At 43.9% G+C, this 17,027-nt stretch overlaps 2 protein-coding genes across 6 annotated transcripts; one reads left to right on the top strand and one right to left on the bottom strand.

Annotated features, from left to right (window-relative positions):
* Positions 1 to 289: 289 nt before the first annotated feature.
* gart (phosphoribosylglycinamide formyltransferase) lies at positions 290 to 13,036 on the top strand. Of its 4 annotated transcripts, none has more exons than XM_086117684.1 (22): positions 290 to 368; positions 623 to 705; positions 1,594 to 1,685; positions 2,003 to 2,152; positions 2,488 to 2,583; positions 2,659 to 2,833; positions 3,067 to 3,178; positions 3,263 to 3,331; positions 3,662 to 3,787; positions 3,987 to 4,074; positions 4,152 to 4,406; positions 5,105 to 5,336; positions 5,548 to 5,642; positions 5,726 to 5,835; positions 7,331 to 7,529; positions 7,608 to 7,859; positions 9,312 to 9,464; positions 10,943 to 11,146; positions 11,227 to 11,364; positions 11,439 to 11,569; positions 12,350 to 12,491; positions 12,563 to 13,036. In XM_086117684.1, the coding sequence occupies exons 3-22, from the start codon at positions 1,649 to 1,651 to the stop codon at positions 12,949 to 12,951; spliced, it is 3,153 nt and encodes a 1,050-aa protein (XP_085973810.1). In that variant the 5' UTR covers positions 290 to 368; positions 623 to 705; positions 1,594 to 1,648; the 3' UTR covers positions 12,952 to 13,036. The 4 variants fall into 4 exon arrangements, with proteins under 4 accessions (XP_085973810.1, XP_085973829.1, XP_085973820.1 ...); XM_086117694.1 differs by lacking the exon at positions 290 to 368 and adding an exon at positions 384 to 529; XM_086117703.1 differs by lacking the exon at positions 1,594 to 1,685.
* On the bottom strand, positions 12,511 to 16,749 carry hemk2 (HemK methyltransferase 2, ETF1 glutamine and histone H4 lysine). 2 transcript variants are annotated; one of them, XM_086117716.1, is made up of 6 exons: positions 16,487 to 16,749; positions 15,655 to 15,744; positions 15,500 to 15,590; positions 15,339 to 15,422; positions 15,106 to 15,247; positions 12,511 to 14,516 (listed from the first exon to the last, which is right to left on the bottom strand). In XM_086117716.1, the coding sequence occupies exons 1-6, from the start codon at positions 16,621 to 16,623 to the stop codon at positions 14,401 to 14,403; spliced, it is 660 nt and encodes a 219-aa protein (XP_085973842.1). In that variant the 5' UTR covers positions 16,624 to 16,749; the 3' UTR covers positions 12,511 to 14,400. The 2 variants fall into 2 exon arrangements, with proteins under 2 accessions (XP_085973842.1, XP_085973851.1); XM_086117725.1 differs by having other exon boundaries at positions 15,655 to 15,741.
* Between the last annotated feature and the right edge of the window lie 278 nt (positions 16,750 to 17,027).

Genomic DNA, 17,027 nt, shown 5'->3' with positions numbered 1-17,027 from the left:
AATGTGAATCTCACAATATATTGGCTATTTTTATTGACAAAATGAAAAATCACATTCAGAAGTCAATTCAATGGTACAAGATAACACATGCACTAATACCAATTACCTGCTGCTTTGTCTCCGGAACACAAAGCTCGCCTTCTAACTAAGTATTATCTTATCATATCTATCCATCTATCCATCTATCCATCTATCCATCTGTCCATCTATCCATCTATCCATCTATCCATCTATCTATCTATCTATCTATCTCTATCTGTCCAGCCTAAAATCTGTGATGAACTACAACTCCCGTGATGCATTAGTTTGTTACACCCCGAGGAAGTTGAAGAACTCTTCCTAAACGCCAGTTTAGACGCATTTTGAAGGTAAGATGCGGAACATTTTATGAAGCAACAATCGATAGCAACTATGGAGATTTTTGCACAGTCGTTCGTTGCCTCTAGAGAACTTAATGCACCTTTTATTAGCATTTAGCACGGCAAAGCACATCCTTGTCACAAACTGGATCCACGTGGTGTGAAGATGTGTATGTGCGCGTGTTTTGAGTTTGCGTCCATTTAATGTTTGTGTGTCTCATTGTGCGTGCCGTCCCTCGTCTTTTCTTTTTTTCTTCTTCCAGTCTTCTGGCCGCTGGAAGCAGAGAAGACGTATCCGCCTCCTGACTGGGCTCCGGCTAATTCCAGCTTTATTACAAATTCTCAGGTTAGTGTTACTGTGATTCTGGAATTTAACAAGTTGCCTTCTAAGTTATTCTTCTGCAAGCATAGACACATTTAATGCAATCTAACAGTAGAAAGGTTAAGTGACTTCTTATTTTGCTCTGTGATGGTTTTTTGGATGTTCAATTCTTTTGTTCAGTACACATGGCAACATGTCTCACTCTGTACGTAGTCGATATACAGTTAAAAAAAGACTGATGAAAGCTAAACTTCTACAACGTCTGCACTTCGGTAAAAGTATAGACTCTGAAATCTGCTTAAATAGAAAAATGAATGTATACTATGATTGATATTCAAGAGATCTGAAAAAAATGGTTTGATTATTTTTCCTCTTTTTTTTTAAACTAAGAGCTAACTATCATCGGCACAACTTTTGGGGTTTTTTTTTGCTATCAAAACAATTTGTCAAGACAATATGAAGTGGCAGCAACTTCTCACAATTCTCTGAAATAAGGTAATTATTGGCAATATCCTGCTTCTCTGAATGTGTTGTGCCATTCACACGAATGCTCCCTGGTTCACATTCCTCCGTGTCGCTTCTCTGCCTTACATGACCCGAAGATCTCAATCAAAGGCTCAACCATGGTGAAATTTAGTCATTTACCTCTTGCTAGTTATATCTTGTCGACATATGTGGCAGTTAAAACATTGAGAAGCCTATTTTTACAAAGTAAGTAGTAGAAAATCCATATTTGTAATCCATATTTACTACCACTCTTTTGTGTGTGTGTGTGTGTGTGTGTGTTTTTAAATACGAATGTCTGGAGTAGTCAGCCTGAAATGAACTCTGACCCCACAATTTTGACTTTTCGATTGATGGGTGTGATCGGTACACACTGATACACACAAAGCCTGTAATTGTTGTTGTCAGGATAAGGAAGACAAATTTCATCAGTCTAATCGGAGCCTTCCAGTGAAGAGATCACATGGTGGCACACAAACGTCACAAGGGTCCTAATCATTGTGAGTGTCAGCACTTTGCTGCTTAATGAATTATCAACAACAGGATGCAACAAACTAGTACTAAGTCAAGAAAACAAATCCAAAATCTTTTCTCCAGTTTTTTTTAATAAAGTCGTAGGAGCTTATACGCCTGGGAAGGTGCTTGTCATTTTGCTTTGTGTTTTTGTTCTGTCTGATTGGGCCCACCGAAGTGTGATAATATAAGACTGGAGTTGTTTGAAAAGGTCAGCGCTTCCTCGCCGCTTGACCTTTTGTTGCAACCAGTTTGTGTAATTAGACGACGCAAAGTGGTGAAAGGTCATTCTCCCATCTCGCAGGTGCCATGGCTGAACGGGTGCTGGTGATTGGCGGAGGAGGGAGGGAGCACGCACTGGCGTGGAAGCTGGCCCAGTCGCAGCACATCCAGCAAGTCCTGGTGGCGCCGGGAAATGCTGGGACGGTCAACTGCGGCAAAATTTGCAACTCGGGTAAATGTAACTTTAGTTCCTTTGAAGAATATATTATACGTCCCAATGTACAGGTAGTATTTTTATTTAAAATTGCAGTCAATGAATGGGAATTTTTCACTTATCTCTTTTCTAGACCAAAGCTTTAAAAAAAAAAGAAAAAAAAGCACATGTTCAATCATATATTTGTGCGGGCATTGCCTAAACGGCGATGTAATCCAGCAGCTCCTATATTTTGTTGTTCTACTTCTTCCTTTCATAACTTTGCTGCTGTGAATTGGGAATTTCTCCATTGCGAGACTAATAAAGGTTTTCTTATTCTTATTTTCTTAATCAAATGCTCATTCTCACTCCAGAGGTGTCGGTGAATAACCACGCCATATTGGCTCAATTTTGTAAGGACCATCACGTGGGGCTGGTGGTGGTTGGGCCTGAGGTTCCGCTCGCAGCAGGTAAATTGAGCGTTTCTGTTCAAGTCTTCCACCAGTGCTCCTTAGCCTCACCATCGGCTGTGCTTTCCGACCTAGGTATCGTGGACGACTTGATGGCGGCAGGAGTGCGGTGTTTTGGCCCATCTGCGAAAGCCGCCCAGTTGGAGGCCAGCAAGAGCTTCTCCAAGGCCTTCATGGAGCGCCATGGCATCCCCACAGCACGCTACGGCTCTTTTACCGACGCTGAGGAGGCATGCAACTACATCCGCACGTCAGTACACCTGATTTTCTAAAAGTAAATTTTTACTGCCTTTAACTCTTTGAGCGCAGTTGACGTGAAAAAATGTCAACATGAAACCAAACAGAAGTAGCCGACATTTTTTTTTGGTTTGTTTTTTTTGGGGTGGGGGATGGGCAGAGAAAGGCCTTGATTATTAAGCCAGGACAGTTAAAGAGTACCAAAAAAAAGTTTTTCTCTCTCTCACTTTTTTTTTGGTCTCCCAGGGCAGACTTTCCGGCGCTGGTTGTGAAAGCCAGTGGCTTGGCGGCAGGCAAAGGAGTTATTGTAGCACAGGACCAAGAGGAGGCCTGTCGGGCTGTGATGGACATCATGAAGGTGACTTGCGTTGGATGTGCGATGAGCAATGTTGAGTGGATTATTGTACTCTTCCCTTTTGTTTTTCCACTCTTGAATTGTCAGGACCGAGCGTTTGGGGCTGCAGGCGACACGGTGGTGGTGGAGGAGCTTCTAGAGGGAGAGGAAGTATCTGTGAGTTCTCGCACAGCTAAAGTAGCAAACACAACAGCGGCCCCCCAAGTGTTTTTTTTTTTTTTGTTTGTTTTTAATGTGCCATGGACCTGTTTCACATCCAGTAAAGCAATATTTTAATAGATTGGCATAAAATGCCCAGCCATTTCGCTGAATGTAGTTGTATCTAAGGAGCCCTGCGCTTGTTTTACTCCAACGAGACATTCCATTTTGGGATAATGGGAGACAATGAACCTCCAGCTGGACCTGATTTTTAAACTAAAACTCATGCCATTGTCTAATGATCAAATTTCATGTCCTGAAAGAGAACAAAACACATTGCACTTGCAGTGTCTGTGCTTCACCGATGGCTCCTCGGTGTCGCCGATGCCTCCAGCACAGGATCATAAACGTCTGCAAGATGGCGATCGGGGGCCAAACACAGGTGGCATGGGAGCCTACTGTCCCACTCCTCAGGTATGATGATGATGGAAAAACATATGCAACAAAAAACAAACAGACAAAAAAAGGATTTGGCCTGCCATACTGAAATGCCGAGTCTATTTTGGCAGACGTTTCCCAAACGTTAAATCTCAGTGACCTAAAATGCAAAGCCATGTTTGTGTGATGTGTCTGGAAACTGCTCAAGAATTTGCTTTTCTTTTTTGTGGTGCAGGTGAGCGAGGAGCTGCTGGTCCAGATCCGAGAGTCTGTGCTTCAGAAGACCGTGGACGGGATGAAGCAAGAGGGAACTCCTTACGTTGGCGAGTGTAGATTTGATACCAAACTTGGTTTGCGATTGATAGGCTGCCATCAACATCATTATGATGTGACTCTCCAGGGGTTCTGTACGCCGGGTTGATGTTGACGCAGCAGGGTCTGAAAGTTCTGGAGTTCAACTGTCGCTTTGGAGACCCGGAGTGTCAAGTCTTGCTTCCTTTGCTGAAGAGCGACTTGTACGAGGTCATTTTGAACACCATCAACGGCAAGCTGGCCTCCAGCCCCCCCGAGTGGCACCAGGACAAATCTGCCGTTACGGTGGTGATGGCGAGTTCCGGTTATCCTGGCGCCTACAGCAAAGGGGTGGTTCTCACTGGTAAGTGGTTGGAGTACTCATAAAGTTATAGTAGCACCGTATTTTCCGGACCATAATTCGCTCCTTAGTATAAGTCGCAACAAATTTATTTGATAAAATCCAACACCAAGAACAGTCATGTCATCTTGAAAGGCAAATGAAAATAAAAATACAGAGAACAACAGGCTGAATAAGTGTACGATATGCTAACGTTAGAAGACGCATAAACAATTTAACTGAGAACCTGCCTGGTATGTTCACATAACATATTAAGATTTATTCAGATTAACAAACGGAAAAACTGAAGTCATTCGCAGAGCTGAAAACAACATACGTTGACAACATCTAAGCACATTTGCAGCCAAAAGATTTAAAGGCATTTAAAAGCAAAGGAATTAAAAATTCAAACAGGATTTGAAAGCATTTGTACTTGGGCCTGACTTCACTTCCGATGGATACTTATTCTATTTGTGTGCAGCATAACAGCTAAATGCCACTTCACCACGTTTGCTTTGAAACCCGGGCTCCACTAGTTGACCTGAGTCTGCAGACGTCCGAGGTTAAACTGAATATACCACAAGCTATGATGCGGAAACATTTAAATTTTGTACAAATGATTTCACTTGGGCGAAAAAAGCACCGCCGTGAAGACTCTCCTTCACTTCCACGAACAACTCAGGCTAAACTTGCCTCCTATTCTTCCATTCTTTACTCCTCAGGTCTGTCCCAGGTTGAGGACACCGGGATTCAGGTGTTCCACGCAGGCACAGCCCTGAAGGATAAGCAAGTGGTCTCCAGCGGTGGCCGCGTCCTGACCGTCACGGTGGTCAGGCCATCTCTGGAGGCCGCGCTGCAGGCAGCCAATCAGGGCGTGGCGTCTGTGGGGTTCCCCGGTGCCGTGTACCGCCGCGACATCGGCCACAAGGCCATTGCCCATTTCAAGCAACGCAGGTGTGTTTGAAAGCGGCTCTAAACATTCCATCTTCTGTACGGTCGCTGGCCTGTTTCATAAATAAATGAATTTTGGATGATCTCGTTGTTGCTTCTTCGCTTGGAATGACCATCACTGATAGTTTTATGATTTCCAACACAAAAAGAAGCATCCTTAGGTGAGAGGTGTGCAATGACAGCCCGCATAATGATTTGACCCTGTCTCTGACAGAGGCCTGACGTATAAAGACAGCGGCGTGGACATCGCCGCTGGCAACAAACTTGTGGATATGATCAAGCCACTGGCCAGGGCAACTTCCCGTCCGGGTAACTTGACATTTGAAAGCAATCTTTTTTTTCCATATGCGGAAAATATCAACCTGTGTGTTTTCACCATTTCTCTTCACCAGGATGTAATGCTGAGCTGGGAGGTTTTGCTGGACTCTTTGACCTTAAAGCAGCAGGGTTTATCGACCCAATCCTGGTATCTGGAACGGATGGAGTCGGGACCAAACTTAAGGTGTGATTTAGCCATTGCCATTCCTTTTCATTTACATTTTCAAACTTTATACACCATATCATAGTATTGCTATTCTGCGTAACGCTTGTGAGGTTTTAAGTATCGTTTTTGTGCACTTGGGTTTGCCATCCTCACGTTCCACACTGTACTATCTGTCACGTTGAATGTGTGTGGGCCTAACCTGTTGAGCGATGATGTAGAATTGGCTGCCTGTTTCACCTCCTAAATGTTAGCCACTCTTGTGTTCAGTGACGGCGACAGTTGAGGCCATCAGCAGGTCGTCTAAGAATGTGCTGTTGTGTTGACTGTATTTTGTCACTGTTTGTTCGGCAAAGCCATTGGAAGGGCCCAAGCAGCTGTGTCTCCAGTCGATCCCTTCTGTCTTGAACACCTGCGAAGGGACCGCAATACTTTCCATTTAGCAGTGTTCAGATATATTGAGTTAGCTGACGATTACTTTAACGTAGGCGTGCAGTTGTGTAACTTTTAGACGGTTGTAATTTGCAATTGGGACATTTCGCTTTAGTTACAAAATAATCCCAAAAGTATTTCGATGCATTGCAGAAACAGAATCAATCCAATGTCCTTAAACGTTTGAAGAGTGTTACTTTAAAGTAGCCCTCAAATTAAAATAAGAGCAACTTTGCCGTTGACCTAAACACTGTATTGTGATCAATATTATTCATTCATTCATTTTCCGAACCGCTTGATCCTCACTAGGGTCGCGGGGGGGGGGGGTGCTGGGGCCTATCCCAGCCGTCTTCGGGCAGTAGGCGGGGGACACCCTGAACCGGTTGCCAGCCAATCGCAGGGCACACAGAGACGAACAACCATGCGCACTCACACTCACGCCTAGGGACAATTTAGCGTGTTCAATCAGCCTGCCATGCATGTTTTTAGAATGTGGGAGGAAACCGGAGCACCCGGAGAAAACCCACGCAGGCCCGGGGAGAACATGCAAACTCCACACAGGGAGGCCGGAGCTGGAATTGAACCCGGTACCTCTGCACTGTGAAGTCGACGTGCTAACCACTGGACTACCGGGCCGCCTGATCAATATTACATTCACAAAAAAAAAAAAAGAGTTAATCCGATTAATCCACTTCACCAAATGTCCCCTGGCTCGCATTGCAAACATCACAGATCACCTGTTTGGTCACGTGATGTTGATAATTGAATGGGGCGCTGCGGAGTAAAATGTCGGCCTCACGAGATGGCGGAAACAGGAGGGTGAATCTGCTTGATGCGAGTTCCCTTTAAAAAAGTGAAACTTCTCCCCGTGTTTTCTCTTATCACACCCTTTTTAAACATCAAGTGTCATCTCAATCATGTGGTAAGGTGCTGATATTTTTTAAATGATTTATTTTTCTTCTAGCCGCCAAAAGAAAATATAAAACCTTTTTATTTTTATTTTTTTGTTCGTATTTGTCATGAAATTGTCAAATTATTTTCTTTTTGCCGTTGTTTAATTCAAAAAGCGGTCGACCTCTTTCAGATTGCTCAAGCGTGTGGGCAGCATGGAAGCTTGGGTCAGGACCTGGTGGCCATGTGTGTGAACGACGTGCTGGCTCAGGGTGCCGAGCCGCTCTTCTTCCTGGACTACTTCTCATGCGGCAGGCTGGACGTAGATGTGACGGCCACGGTTGTCGCGGGAATCGCCAAAGCGTGCGAGATGGCCGGTTGTGCTCTGCTGGGTAAGGGGAGACGCCGCTGTCAACATTTCCGTCGTACTGCGCTGCCGTATCGACCCACCAATCTTTGTGAATGTCCAGGTGGAGAGACGGCAGAAATGCCTGGAGTCTACGTCGCGGGGGAATACGATCTTGCTGGGTTCTGTGTGGGAGCAGTGGAGCGGGGAGCCCTGCTGCCTCGGCTGGCGGACATCACTGAAGGAGACCTCTTGATCGGCGTGGCATCCTCTGGTATCCATAGTAACGGCTTCAGCCTGGTCCGCAAGGTCTTGGAGCGAACGCGTCTTAGCTACAGCTCACCGGCACCTTTTGGTCACCCAGGACAGACTGTTGGTAAGTGTGGGGCTGATTGTTATACGGTTGTGCCTTGAGATACAAGGGACACACTCACAATTTATTTTTTTTTTTTAGATAACAGCTGTCGATTGGACAAATGTATTCATTCACTTTTTTTTCACTTTGGCAGATGCAATTACCGTATTGGCCCGAATATAAAACTGTGTTTTTTTGCATTGAAATAAGACTGAAAAAGTGGGGGTCGTCTTATATCCGGGGTCTAGACATTATACCCATTCACGACGCTAGATGACACCAGATACCATTGACGCGAATGCTGAACTTGACTCCCCAGGCCAAAGCGAACCCTTGTCACGAAGAAGAAAAATTAAAAATAGCGGTAGCACAAAAAAGAAAAAGAAAAAATAGCGGTAAGAAAGAAAAGAGAAGAAAATAATAGAAGAGATAGCAGAAAATGGAGAAACCTAGCGACGATCTGGAGAAAAGTGGGTCGTCCGGCAGCTGAGGAGAAGTTATGATGTCATTTACATTTCAAAAGCCAGAAGCCATTCATTTACGAATGTGATTGCACTTTAGTTAACATATTTAAATGTTCAGATATTAAGATTTGAATGAGGCAAAATGACATGTTTTTCTCTCAAATATATTGTTATAATCATTTGTTCAGATGTACTGTAATTATTTTCTGTATAAAAATTAATTTGGTGTTCAAAAAGCCCATTTTCAAACTTGAGTCTTGAAAAAGAGGGGGTCGTCTTATAATCAGGGCCGTCTTATATTCGGGCCAATACGGGAATATATATTATTTAAAAAACAAGGCTTAAATATGTTTATTGCCACTCTCAGCTGAAGGTTATTATCAAACTAAATAAAGAAAATTACATGTCTTGTATTATTGTATTGTATTAACCACGTAGCCTCCACTACCCTATGCTAACGTACAATAGGCAATTTCATTGGCACAGAAGCTAAGCTTAGTGTCTGTCATATATAATTGTTTGTTATACAATAATATATATAAATATAAATATAAAAATATATAATAATCTGTTTTATTGCGGGCGGCCCGGTAGTCCAGTGGTTAGCACATCGACTTCACAGTGCAGAGATACCGGGTTCAATTCCAGCTCCGGCCTCCCTGTGTGGAGTTTGCATGTTCTCCCCGGGCCTGCGTGGGTTTTCTCCGGGTGCTCCGGTTTCCTCCCACGTTCCAAAAACATGCATGGCAGGCTTATTGAACACACTAAATTGTCCCTAGGTGTGAGTGTGAGCGCGCATGGTTGTTCGCCTCTGTGTGCCCTGCGATTGGCTGGCAACCAGTTCAGGGTGTCCCCCGCCTACTGCCCGACGACGGCTGGGATAGGCTCCGGCACTCCCCGCGACCCTAGTGAGGATTCAGCGGTTCGGAAAATGGATGGATGTTTTATTGCAAGTGTAGTTTGTACGCGGGGACTCGGTGTAACTTCTTATTTTCACAATGACCTCCAGGGGAGGTTTTGCTGACGCCGACTAAGATCTATAGTCGTCTGCTTCTCCCAATCCTGCGCAGCGGTGCTGTCAAAGCATACGCTCACATCACTGGAGGAGGACTTTTGGAAAACATCCCTCGGGTTCTGCCCCAGGAGCTGGCTGTCGATTTAGGTGAGGCACACGTTACATGGAATCTAGTCATGGGACACATGCACGATGTCAGTAATCGTTCACATTCCTTTTTTTTTTTCCTCCTTGAAACTTAATTCAGATATAGAACAGGCCTTCTAGTCCAACTGGCACTCATTTTCTTCCATTTTAACTTCCTATACCATAGATTTTGTGGTAATTACATTTTGAATGACTGGAATTGATTGATATTTACTAGAGCTGTCAAACGATTAAAATAATTTAATCTAATTAAAAATGCAACTGTCATAATTAACTCAAATGAACAAAAAAATTAATCGTGATCACTCACGCATTTTTTATCGTTTCTGAATTTTCTTTTATAGTTTTTTGTCCTATTTTCCCCCATTTTAATGCTCTCATTAACATGGAATCATAAATCAGTTTTCTATGTGCAAAATGCAAATATTTACTGTAGTACTAAGTAACAATTTCGATTTTCAGTTTTACATGAACATTTTTCACTTGGAGCAGTTATTCACACAATCTCTCACACAATATTACTGTCCATCAACAACAGTGAAAAAAATATTTTGTCACAACAGCTGCTTTAACAGCTCTTTTTCTGGAATCAAAACAGAGCAATATAACATTATAAAGTGCAGATTTAAACCATGGTTGCATACTTCGTTTTTCTCAAGTTTGCTTTGAACACAGCAGTCAGGCTATGTTGATTCTGTTGGTCCTTCTTGCGCGGAAGTCTCTCTACGGTTTTGTGTAGACATCATTTCGGATGACTACACTTGGTTCGATGACAACACTGGAGACGTTTTATTTTCAGTGCGGTCGCTACCACTGCACCGCTAAACTCTCGACGTGCATCAGCGCACAGTCGCTGTCAGACGAACACAGAGAAGCTCCACCCGCTTTATTTATATCGACACAGAACACTGTAACCTTCCACACAAAATAGTTCTAAACAAGTAACAATCGCGTCAGTGGCATACATCAAACTCAACGTAATGCCTGCTCTTTATTCACCAGAGGCTCATCAACCTAGTCTCTTATTTCTCTCCCGAAATAGTGTCTTCTCCCGCTTGGTGTACCTTAGCCTTCTCCGCTATGTACAATCTCTGTACACAGCTTGTAATGGAGGCCCTCGCTGGCAATCCGTAGTGGAGTCGTTAGATGCAATGCGAATGATTTCAGCTTGAGTCGAGCTGTGGACAATGTTGACAGGCTTGCATGCAGTAGCCATACATTTAGCTATGGCTCTTAAAGTATCCGTTTTCGGTGTCTCGCGCTGCCGTGGCTGGCAAAACAAACGTGCGTGGACCTGTGCAGCGCGCTTGTTGTTTTGTTTCTGGTTTATTTATAGAGAAACGTAACATCCGCTGTGACGTGTGCCGCGTTAATCTCGCGAGAAAAAAATTAATCCCGTTAAAATTCATTTAAATTAATGCCAATAAAAACGCGCTAAACTGACAGCTCTAATATTTACACATGCTTTTTCTTTTCAGATGCATCTCGTTGGAGCATCCCTCCAGTGTTTTCCTGGCTGCAGATGGAGGGTGGCCTGAGTGAGCGTGAAATGACCCGCACCTTCAATTGCGGCTTGGGTGCGGTGCTGGTGGTTGCCCCCGTGGACGCTCAAAGGGTCTTGCGGCAACTGCAAGCCCACGAAGAGGCCTGGATCGTGGGTGCGCTCGCTCACAAGCCACCTGGTGAGAGACAGCAAGCGTCCAGAACCTCCATGTGGGAGTCGCACACAATGCACACTTGCAATTTCAATGTGGTACTGCAGGTGCTGAGTGTGTGGTGGTCCGAAACCTAAAACACAGCCTGTTAAACACTGGTCCAGCCTCCAAGAATGGCAGTTGTCTTTGTGATAGCAGCATTCCTCACAAGAGGACCAAGGTTGGGGTTCTCATCTCAGGCACAGGTTTGCTTGTTTATTATGAAGTGGGTTCCTAAAACAGCACGGACTACAAACTCCGGTTCGCTTGTCTCCTCCAGGTACCAATCTTCAAGCCCTGATCGATCAGGCCAAGCGCCCATCTAGCTGCGCAGAGATTGTGGTTGTCATCTCCAACAAGCCTGGGGTTCAGGGTCTCAAGAGAGCGGCATTGGCTGGCATCCAGACACGGGTACTTGTCTTTTAAGAGTTTCTGTAATTACAAATACAGATGTTTACATAATGCTCGCATCTCTAAAATCGCTACTATTCAGAAAAAAGAAAAGGCAAGGCAGCTTTTTGAAGCACGTTTCATACACAAAGGCAACTCATTGTGCTTCACAATCAACCTCAAACGACATTCAGATGCAAAGCATAGAAAACGAAAGTAAATTACTTAACTCATTCAGTACCAGCCAATTCTGAACCAAGTCTGAAAAGACGTTTAAAAACGTCTTTGGGAGTGAATGAGTTAAAGAATCTACGTGAACGTTTAAACATATAAACAGAATACTTTAAAAGCATATACATTTTAAAAGTCATTTTCTAAAATTACAAAAAGAAAAAAAAGATTTAAAAATGTCGAAAGGACCTTGATCAAAGTCATGGGGGTGGGGGGTGAAACAAAGTTTTTAACCTGCATTTAAAATCATTGACATTCAAAGGTTTGTAACTTACAGTAGCTATTTTCACTTGACTTAAAAAAAAGTCCAGACTTTCAGTCTTGAGCCCTCATGATGCCACATGGCTCCTGCAGAACAGAATGAGTTTTACAACACTTGCGCATCCAAGAGTAAATAGATTTGTTCTCAAGCTATTTTCGACACCTCTAATTGGTCCATATTGTGTAAAAAATAACAGATGGCGTGGGGACAGACAAAAGGTATTGATTTGTGAAAAATTAGGAAATTAACCTATTCGGTCATATGAGCTTTCCATCTGACAGTAACGCTGTGTGTGTGATTAAAACTAGGTGGTGGACCACAAACTGTACGGGAGCCGAGCAGAGTTTGATGGCACAATTGACCGTGTGCTGGAAGAATGTGGGGTGGAGTTGGTGTGTCTCGCTGGATTCATGCGGATCCTCACAGGATCTTTCGTCAAGAAATGGAACAGTGAGTTGAAGAACTGATGATCACTTATAAATCTTGAGATTTTTATTTTTTTAAAATTCGTCTCATCTTAGGTAAACTTTTGAACATCCATCCCTCCCTGCTGCCCTCCTTCAAGGGCGTGAACGCCCAAAAGCAAGCTCTCCAGGCCGGGGTGCGGGTCAGCGGCTGCACAGTACACTTTGTTGCAGTAAGTCGGCCACGTTGTCATCCGAACATCAGCACGCCACCAAGGCCAAGACAAAACTTCTCATTTGTCTGTCAGGAGGAGGTGGACGCAGGGGCCATCATTGTGCAGGAGGCTGTACCAGTGTTGAGCGGCGACACGGAGGAAAGTCTGGCGGACAGAATCAAAGAGGCTGAGCACAGGGCCTTCCCGGCGGCTATGGAGCTGGTCGCCAGTGGGGCCATCCACCTTAGTGAGGACGGACGTGTCATCCGCCGGTCCAATTTACAGCAGTAGTACAAATACAGTCAAGTAAAAGTGTAGTATGACACTGCATCAAAGCAGGGCCTTTGGGGAAATAAACATTCCAGATTTGCATGAATGGTGAATGTTTGCTTGAGGGCATGACAGCTCCTTGGTGCCTGCGGGCATCCTTGTGGGTGACCCCTGAAGTCGAGTCAATATAACAATGTGAAATAAGTACAAGTATGTAAAACACAAGGAATTTGTCTCCGGTATTAACAACTAATAACGAGCAACTACCATAAACAAAGACATACTGTAAGTATTGAAAGACTTGCCGTAATGTAAAGGAACCATTGTTCCAACCAATGATGGCTGTGCGATGTGCAGACTCATCAAGCACAGTCGAAACTTCTCCATTTTACCCCCAAGAAGTTAATATTCCCATTGAACTTGATGTTTATGTTAATTTGTTAGGCTGTTTGAAATGCATATTGGTCAAGCTCCCACACTTTTAATTGACTGGAAGCAATTTTTGCTGATAACATTTAAAGAGCACATGGTGGCCCTTCACTTCGCTACATGATTCAGTTAGCAAGCTGAAGTACTGTTTAACACATTTCAAATTTCTTAAAGGTTTGCATATCAATACATCACATTCTAAGCTTGTCCAATGTCCAACTATACACAAGATGAAAATGCTTTATGATTGATTCGGTAACTATCCACTGCTACAGCCACCTTTAAAGAAATAAAATACTGGCCATAATGTCACTGAAATTGATTTCTTAAAGGGGCAGTTACCCCATAACAGGATGGTTAGCAATTTCAGGAACATCCATCCATCCATTTTCAGATCTGCCTATCCTCACAAGGGTGGCGGAGCGTGCTGGAGCCTATCCCAGCTGTCTTTGGGCAGTAGGCGGGCTACACACTGAAATGGTTGCCAGCCAATCGCAGGGCACACAGACGAACAACCATCTGCGCTCACACCGAGGGACAATTTAGAGGGTTCCATTAACCTTTCACGCATGTTTTTGGAACTTGGAACCAAACCAGCGTACCCGGCGAAAACCCACGCAGGCACGGGGAGAACGTGTAAACCCCACACAGGAAGGCCGCAGCCAGGATCGAACCCACAATCTGCACTGCGAGGCCGACATGCTATGACCCCTTAAACACTGAGCCGCCTATTTCAGGAACATATGCCAAAAACAAAAAAAGAAACAACAAAAAACACATTTGATCATAACTTGTCAACTACGAAACCATAAAACAGATGCATCATTTAAGAAGAGCATGTTGGATGTGAAAATCATCTACTGTACATGGGGGGGAAAAAAGGTCTCACTCTAAAATGAAGAAAATAAGATGTCTCATTTTACTGGTATTGTGCCAATGTTTGGCCACTCTTGAGACCTCAGAGTGTCATGATTCTGTTACATTTTCATGATGACTGTGATTCCAATCAGGACACTTGACAATGACATTGACCCACTAATTTCATGCATGTTTGCACCAATGGAAGCACAGGACTGTGAGCCTCTCGTTTCCAGCTCTGGTCGACAGGTGTGGCTTTCCCTGCAGGCCGTATCCACTCAGTGTCTGGATGATCTCCTCTAGGATTTGAAGGAACAACAGGTGAAAATAAATGGGATGATTTCAATCAAGTGAGTCAGCAACAAAAATATGAAAGGATCACGGAAACCACAAAAATTCCTCATGGGTGTGAATAACAAGGGCATTTTAGTTTACGTAATAAAACAAATTGAAAACAAACTGGTTACAAAAAAAATGCTTTAAAAAAACGATAACTAACCACTACATTTTCTTTTTACAAAACTATGATTTTAGCAAAAATGTCCATTTTCATCTTTGGCAATTGAATTTATGAGCCCTTTGAGGGTGATTTTTACCTTGCACACAAGACTAAAGCTAATACAAATAAAACTATTGTACAAACAATCCCATGCTGAAAACTAACTAAAAGTAAATCAATAAAAAAAAAAACAATAAATGAAAATTCCCAAACAAATATAACACAGGTGAACAGTTGTGTTGTGACAAATAAATTGTTCATCTTTGTGCCAGTTACATAAACTTTTTTTGTTTTTTTTTTGCCTCATGTAAAATGTGTGCCTTGGCTCCAAGGTCACTTGGGACAAAGCCCTCCCCCCCTTGCCAACTCAGCGGTGAAAAAAAAAGCACCTGGATCATTCTCTGCTATGGTGACCAAGTAGAACAGCCCCCGACTGGACAGCAACTGGGATACGATTGGTAGAAATCTGTCGGTGACCTCACGGCCTCGTCTCCCACCGGCCCAAGCAGCTTCGATGCCTTTGCTGCCCACCTTGATGACACATACACACAGAAAACCCCCCCAACGTAACTCCTCCATGATCTCACTTGGGTGACAGCTCAACTTTCAGGGGGAGAGCCACCTCACTGGATGGTGTGACCACATATGGAGGGTTAAACAGGAGCACATCCACTTGTCCACTTAACCGGGGCAGGAGACTTTCCACCTAAACCAAAGCGCAAATGTGAAGCGGGCAACTCAAGATTTGAAGTTGAGCCTTGTGCATGTAAAGCAGCACCTGACCAGGTCTGTGATGATGGGCTCCAGCGACACAGTGTTGCGTGATGCCGTCCTGGCAGTGCACAGCGCTGCGGCACGATTCACGTCTGTACAACTAGTAAACACACTCTTGGTCACATGGAGGGGAGCAGACGTGACGACAATGTTGAGACACTTACAAGAAAATCGCAGAGGGTCCCAGCAGGGACGCGAGGAACGCGGACACCACTCCGGAGCCGCTACCGACCTCCACACACACACACGGCCTGCTGACAATGGTGACAAGCGTGCTGCAACACTCCTCACAAATATTTTGCAATATTTAGCTTTCGGGTGAAACTTCAGCGGTAAACTGAAATGCTTTTGCAGGCGAACTTGACTGAACCTTCTCTAAACTTTGAACAGTCGTTCGGTGTTCTTTTTGTGGAAATGGCAACAGTAACAACAAATTTAAAAGTTTGGAGGTCAAATTAACACTGATTTTAGGTTAATCCTGAAATTCCACTCCAAAACCGGTTATATGAGAGACAGTCAGGGACAAGATTACCATGCACACATGCACATAAACACAAAACTGTAATCTTCCACACATAATACTGAAATGCACTTATATTCTTAAGGAAGATACACATTTCAGTGGTGTATGTGGGAGCAATTCAGTAAGGTGTGAGAGTTTCACTAAGGTGTGTGAGGGGGCGTGTTTCAGTGGTGTGTGAGAACTTCTCAGTAGTATGTGTTTGTGGGCATATCAGTGGTGCAGTGTGTGACAGACAGTAGGATGTTTGTGAGCCTTTAATTTGTGTGTAAGAGCACATGGTGAAAGAGTGTTTTGGTAGTGTACCACTAGGGTGAGTGTGATAGCATTTCAATAACGTTTGTGAGAGTAATTCAGTAGCACATTTTGTGACAGTATTTTTACGTGTTTTAGTAGGGGTGCGTGAAAGTTTCATTGTGTATGAGAGCAGTTTAGTAGCATTTGTGAGACCATTCGTGTGTGTGTGTGTTTGTCACCTCATGTGTTGGAGCTTGCGAGCATCCTTTTCCAGCGCATCAATGAGCAGGAAGGAATCCTCCGACGGCTCGTAAACTTGGCTGAAGTCTCCGCGTCCGGCGTGATCGTACAGAGGCGTGGGGTAGTTCGCCGTCATGGTGAGTTAAACGCATACCTCCCTTCTCCTCGGGTCAGTCACGTTCATGTCGCGGCACCAATCAATTTTAATGAATCGTGACACGTTTGGTATTTACTCGTTGAACGTTACAACGCGCCTCGGTTTACTTCCTATTACGTCGGGCGTACGTAATTACGTAAGTGTTCACGTCAGTCTGCGTCTTCGTCACCTTTGAGATGTAGCTACCACCTTGTGGACATTATTGAGAACTGCACTGTTTGCTTGCCTTCCAATCGAATGAATGCTTTTTCAGTTCAGTTTATTGAAAGCGATCAGCTCAAAATCTAACGGTCAATAATAGTCTTTTGTACAATTTTCTTCTCCTGTAGTTCAGCAGCTGTTTGTCGAGTCGTATGAATTCAAGTGCAGTCAAAAAATATCGG

This window comes from Hippocampus guttulatus, chromosome 1 (assembly GCF_054856545.1).
Source record: "Hippocampus guttulatus isolate MCC_2025c chromosome 1, RoL_Hgut_1.0, whole genome shotgun sequence".
Taxonomy (NCBI): domain Eukaryota; kingdom Metazoa; phylum Chordata; class Actinopteri; order Syngnathiformes; family Syngnathidae; genus Hippocampus; species Hippocampus guttulatus.
The sequence above is the reverse complement of the archived record's forward strand: the minus strand, read 5'-3'. Positions and strand labels throughout refer to the sequence as shown.